The 6,083-nt window shown below is 45.7% G+C and overlaps 1 protein-coding gene across 1 annotated transcript; it reads left to right on the forward strand.

Moving 5' to 3' along the window:
- Positions 1-127: 127 nt before the first annotated feature.
- Positions 128-1,997, forward strand: ZNF648 (zinc finger protein 648). Its single transcript, XM_057374919.1, has one exon. The coding sequence runs from the start codon at positions 234-236 to the stop codon at positions 1,359-1,361; it is 1,128 nt and encodes a 375-aa protein (XP_057230902.1). The 5' UTR covers positions 128-233; the 3' UTR covers positions 1,362-1,997.
- Positions 1,998-6,083: the final 4,086 nt, after the last annotated feature.

Genomic DNA, 6,083 nt, shown 5'->3' on the forward strand with positions numbered 1-6,083 from the left:
TGAATGTATATTTTCTACATATCTAATAGTCTGTCCCATTCTTTGAATCAGACAAATACCTTCACTGTTCTAAATTTATAATATCAGAAGAATCACTGATGAAATGTGTGTTWTATTTTCTAGGGAGGACTGTCAGGAGACCTGTGAGTGAGATGGACTTACCATGGAGGATTCAAAGCTCTGGGTGAYGATGAGGTGCTGATGAACACAGTGTTTGCTTCCATGCACAGAGGATGGATGTGACTGTGGACTGGGACTCAGAGAATAACATTTGTGACACAGAGGGGACACATTCAAATTATCCCAGAAAGACCAGGAAGCAGRTGGCAGGCATGAATTACTTGTGCAGTCCTCCTGGCAACTCTGCTGGACTTTCAGGAAAGAAGGAGCTTCCTGCAGAGCGGGAGAGGAGTGGAGACAAAGAAACTTGTGCCACCCACAGCCAGAAACAAGATGAGAATSCAGCTGGGGAGTTTGCCCCCTCCAGCACCAACTTTGACCTGCAGAGTGAAGTTAAGGATTTAGATCACCGCTCCTCTGAGAGAAAACCACGGATGATAACAAAACTCCGTGCGGACAACAAAAGCGCCACTCTCAGGGSTGTGTTTGGTGAGGAGCCTGTCCCTTTGGAAGCTCTGCCCTACCATTGCAAGAAGTGTGGCTCCTCTTTCCACAACGTCAGCGAGCTGCAGGAGCACAGGCGAGCTCACCTGGTGGACAGCTCCTACCGCTGTCCCATCTGCTCCAAGGCGTTCTCCCGCGCCGCCAACCTGCGCATGCACAAGCTGATCCATTCCAGCGAGAGGCCGCACAAGTGCCCCGAGTGTGACAAGGGCTTCATCCGCACGGCCGATGTCTGGAGGCACCTGCGCAACGTGCACAAGATCGAGCGCTCCATGGTGATCCTGGGGACCGGCGTGGCCAGGAACCCCTGGTCCGTGCTGCACCGCAGCCAGCACAGTGTCGAGTGCCCGGATCAGGCTTGTCCCGAAAACCCAAAGTCTCAGGAAGATTTCAAACCTTACGCCTGCCCGACGTGCGGCAAAGGCTTYGATAAGCCCAACCTGCTGTCCAAGCACAAGGTGATCCACCGGGAGGACAAGCCCTACAAATGTCAGGAGTGTGGCATGGCATTTGTGCAGCTGCTCAGGCTCAAGAGACACCAGCAGACTCACTCTGGGGCACGGCCCTTCTATTGTGAGGAGTGTGGGGGGACCTTCACCCGGCTGGCATCGCTCCAGCGCCATCACCGCATCCACACCGGAGAGAAGCCCTACTCCTGTAATTTCTGTGGGCATTCCTTCACCGAGTCTGGCACCCTACGGAGGCACGAGCGCACACACAAGTTGGACAAACCTTAATTTGCGGTCTCTGTGGTTGCTTCTGACCTGAAGGAGGTCTGCTCAGTTGGGCAGGAAAAGCACCCCATGGTATGTGCTCTGTCCAGTCCGGACCCACTGCCCAGCAGCAGCTGGCAGGGAATGCTGCATCACAGGGAGCTCTGGAACTTGGACTGGGAGAGATTGCTTGGCTGCGATGGCTTTAAAACTGCCTGGCTTTAAACTGCTTTGTATGAATAAAATAACCTAATTACCAGTGAGTAATGAAATGGGAGACTTGAGGAGACTGAAATCACTCACATGTGCTTGTGCTGTCTCTGTTTGCTGGACTGGTGATACATCAGCTTGAGCTTTGTGCAGGGATGTGCAAGCACAGGCTGTGAGAACACACTGGATAAATCAGCCCTGCCCTCTTGAGTGTGATGGCTCTTTGACATTGGGTTTGGAGATCTRTTATTGCAGGTCTTTACTAAGTTAGAACAGTCCAGAGTTGTCCCTMTATCCCTTCTGTCCTTGTATTTTGCTGAGTCGTTTTTTCTGTTACACTGCTTTTTATTTGGAAGGGGGAGTATCATGTTGGTTATCAAAAAAAACCCCAGACCCCACTTAGAAACTAGTTCCTTAATAAATACAACATTTACCAGCTGTATTTCAGAATGTTTCTATCTGAGGGAGTACCAACACTTTATGCACATTTGTGTGATGAGTTGAATGTCTGTTAATAATGGGGAAAGYTTTATTTTTGCTATGATRGTGCATGCTCTTGGGGTGAGGAGTTCAAATGTATTTATGTCTCTGATGCAACCATGCACTCTAAATCCAGCTGAGTGATGCAGAAGCAAGCGTTTGAGGACACAAAATTCAAAGAGAAAAAKACCAAATTTAAGCCACCTTTGCTACTCTTTGCATAGGAACCTTCTTCATTTAAATTATTTCATACATAGGAAAGCTTCTCGTAACAAAACCATGTTCTGTCACGTGTCCAAGTACTACCCAAATGTCTGTTAGACTCTTCACTTTGATTTAGATTCAAATGGTAAGTGAAAAAAAMAYTCCTTAAGAAACCAGCCCGGCAGACTGTGACAGGTGTGGACCAATATGCCAAAGCTGTGACTTCCAGGAGGTGTGAAATGTCTCAGTGATGGCAGTGGGGCTTTAACTGTGAAACTAAATAATGACTCTTTATCTRCTGTTAACCACTGGTAGAAGCATCCAGTTTGTCCTTAAGTTGCAGCCTTRGTTTCTTTTCCATGTCAGAARGCTTTGCTTCCTTTCCYCCTKYCAGCTGCCAAAATTTCACTGATTTCTTTCTAAAGCTTTCTGCCTTTTCAGTGGGAAGTTGTGCAGCAGACTGAAGGTAAATCTTCAGGGTATWGTRYCTAAAATRCATTTMCAACCAAGCTATTTAATGTAGGGTGCCGGTTGTGCCATTTGTTTCCCTATTTCATAGAGTAAAAACATGCTGGCAGCCCAGCACCTTCCACCTGTGCAGCAGCTGAGCAGGTGTCACAYRGTGGGTCCTGTTGTGTTTGGTGTCAGGTCCTTGGCTCAAATCAASGTGRACCACTSTCCACAGCAAAACTTTAACTYGATTAGAAATGGGAGAATAACTGGCATCACTAAAGCACTATTTTTATTTAATTCCTGTAAGAAATCTCCAGATGAGGGAACTGATCTGCATCCTGCTCCYGAGGGATGTGCTCTGTGGTCTGTGTGCATTTGTAATGCTGGGATGGCTGGGACCTGTGTGAGACTTCTCCAAACTCCCCTCTGCAGGAAGCTCCAGTTGGGTTTTAGGTTTGCAAAGGGCCTTTGATGAGTCCCTTAGCAACACCCCCCTCTTATCTGAAGGCTGTGGAGCCTCTCAGAGAGGATAGATCTTTGCATGAAAAGAATCCTGGCTGGCTGTGGGTGAGTGATGTGCAGAGGGCTGTCACCAGTGATGCTCTGTGGGGACCCTGCTGTTCAGCACCACCTGAGGTGACCGGGAGAGGGGGCAGAGAGCAAGCTGACAAAGCTCTTCCAGAGACTATCCAGAGACATTAAGTTTCCACACTCATTTTCTAATCTCATTTTGAAGTTATCAGCTGCAGTCTCCTGTGCTGATCATCTTGATTCTCTTTTGGGTATGAGGTGCTCCTGCTGTAGGGGGGTTKAATATCCAATTAAGCTGCACCACTTATGCACACCTTTATGTTGTGTGACAGTTCCGCTTAGGCAGTTATGATAATTGGGAACATCCAGTTATTCTGCYTTTTGGTGCTAGCAGCCGATGGAATTTGAAGCTCTCGCATAATGGTGGAAGTATTTTGAACAAWGGTCTGTTATAYGGGAAGAGTAAATGGTGAAATGAAAACTACCAGGCTTAACTAAAAGGTTATTAAAAAGACACTTGCCTGGAAGGTTGACTTGCATGGAAAGTGCTTGGATGTGYGAAAGGAGTAATTAAAATGTGTGATGGTTTCTGGGAAAAGTGTGTTGAACTCTCCTCAAAGGAACTTCCACTAACTCCTGTGCAAGGTACAGAAAACCCCATGGAGCTTAATTTAACCCAGAGGTCAGTACTTCTGCACTTTACATTTGTAACATAAAGGTTTGGAAGTCTCTCCCAGGCCCCGACCCTCTCACAATGTCAGTCTGAGTGGGTGATAGCCAAAAACAGACATAGCCAGTCATGACATCTGGCTGACATGGGGTAAATAGACCTGCCCTGCAGCATTAGGGAGGGTTTGAAGAGTATGCTTTCAGGAGAAGTAATTTTTCTTTACCCAGACTGGCCAGAATATTTGTTAGCTCATTTGGATCTGTGGAGGCCATGGAAGAAACAATTCYTKKRACACTGTGTTCAAAGACCCTAATTSCCAGGATATTACAGGAAGCCCTTGAACATGAGCATAGRGCTRSAGCCCTGAGCTAGSCTGAGAWTCCAGATTTGATCACTGTAYAGTATTTGTGAGCASTGAAACACAGAAATACCCTTTGCTTTTTGCTAATTTTCCTGTYGACTCCCTATATCACATGTGCCCAMCTCATTTCCATCACARGAAATTGTTCTCAAGACTAWKAAAATAGAATAGCTCCAGCCATGCAGATTCCAGTCCCTCACTGACCTGGAATCACTRGCCAGTCCTTGGMAGCTAYRGTACTGTTTTCTCACTTATTAATAAAGGTGTTGAAGGTAAATTTCTTAACCTTTGCTACCAAAGGTGTTGACAGTAAATATGCCTGTGCTTGAGGAGTGTGGATACAGCACTGTGAAAAAGGGAAAAGCTACTGCTGTACAATCTGTGTCCCCTGCACAGCATCCTTCTCCTCTTGCACTGTTTGCCTTCTCCTGCCAAGGAGAAGTCTGAAGCAGGAGTCTCCCATGTAAACGGGGAACACCAAGCAATGCATCATTTGTCAGTTAAGCCCAGCAGAGGGCATTGAAATCTTAGGAGGAGACAGCATTTATCTAAAGTGAGGCTTCACCTGCCTCTGATCTTGGAAAGTTTCTGTTGCCACAAGGAGCTCCCGCAGCGCTTTTTGTACTTCCAGACTGAAACCGAGCAGGGGCTGAGCTCTCACCAACAGAACTGCAGATGAAGAGCATTTTGCTCAGATACCATTCTGGAAATAGAAAGGGGAACTGTCTTTACTTTGGTGATTTCATCTGTGTCTGATGCTTTGAGGAATAAAATTGTGGGCCTGTGCAAGGTTAGAGGCATCTTCAAAGATCAGGCACTGAATGGGAGCAAGCCAGTGAACCAGCTAATACAGGTCTCTACTGCAGCAGAGTGCAGCCCATTTGTAAATTCCTTCTAGGATGTGCTGCTAAAGTGCTCTGTGGGAAAGTTGTTTTCCAGAGGAGGGTGTGCTCAAGTGAATGTGCTCGTGAAGCTCATGGAATGGCAAGAAAGCCATTCTATCTGCCTGAAGAAATCATCAGAGCCATCAAGTCCTTTTCTCATTAAGGGATCTATCTCAAGTGTTGTTCCAGTGCTTTACACCTGAAAGCAGGAGCAGTGATTTGTTCTGTTTCTCTTCAAGCTTCCAGCACACTTCCCCTGGGCTGCAAGGGATTCTTTGGGAATATTAGGTAACGGCTCGGCAACTTCAGTGGCTTCTGGCCTTGGATGTTTCCAGGGATGGAGCATCCTCTCTGGGCAACCTATGCCAGCATTTCACCTCCCTCACTGTAAAAAACTACTTTTTTAACATCTTTGGGATAGAGACCATATCCCCAGGGTTATCATAGCACAGACTCTGACACGGAAGAGGGTTGGGGAGGAGAAGAGATGGGAGTTCATGTCAACACAAATAATATCCCTGAGTTTACCTACAGTATTTCCTTCTCTGTTTGCAGATTGTGACACAGCATTGAGTTGGCAATGATCACACAGTAATCACTGCAAGAATGAAAAATACAGTTGGGTTCCCCCATCCTTGGTACTGATACATATGGTCGATATCAAAGTGACAAGGTGCTTATGAGGCCTATTAATTGAAAACTTTCTATAGCCTTTTTATATGCTATCAATATAAGAATGTAATAACTTTTTACATATTATTAAAAGACAATGTAATCACTTTCAATATATTATCGATGATAGCTTTTTTTATATATTGCTATAAGTTTTTTAATAGTGTATTAGCAACATATAATGTACCAGCTTCAGGTAATCTAACCAGCTGGATTAGTACATAAGATATGTGAAATCACCAAGAGGCATAAATCAGAAAAAGTTCTGAAGAAAGTAGATA

Source organism: Malurus melanocephalus, unplaced genomic scaffold (genome assembly GCF_030028575.1).
Source record: "Malurus melanocephalus ecotype Western Australia unplaced genomic scaffold, MMel_1.1 scaffold_236, whole genome shotgun sequence".
NCBI lineage: Eukaryota > Metazoa > Chordata > Aves > Passeriformes > Maluridae > Malurus > Malurus melanocephalus.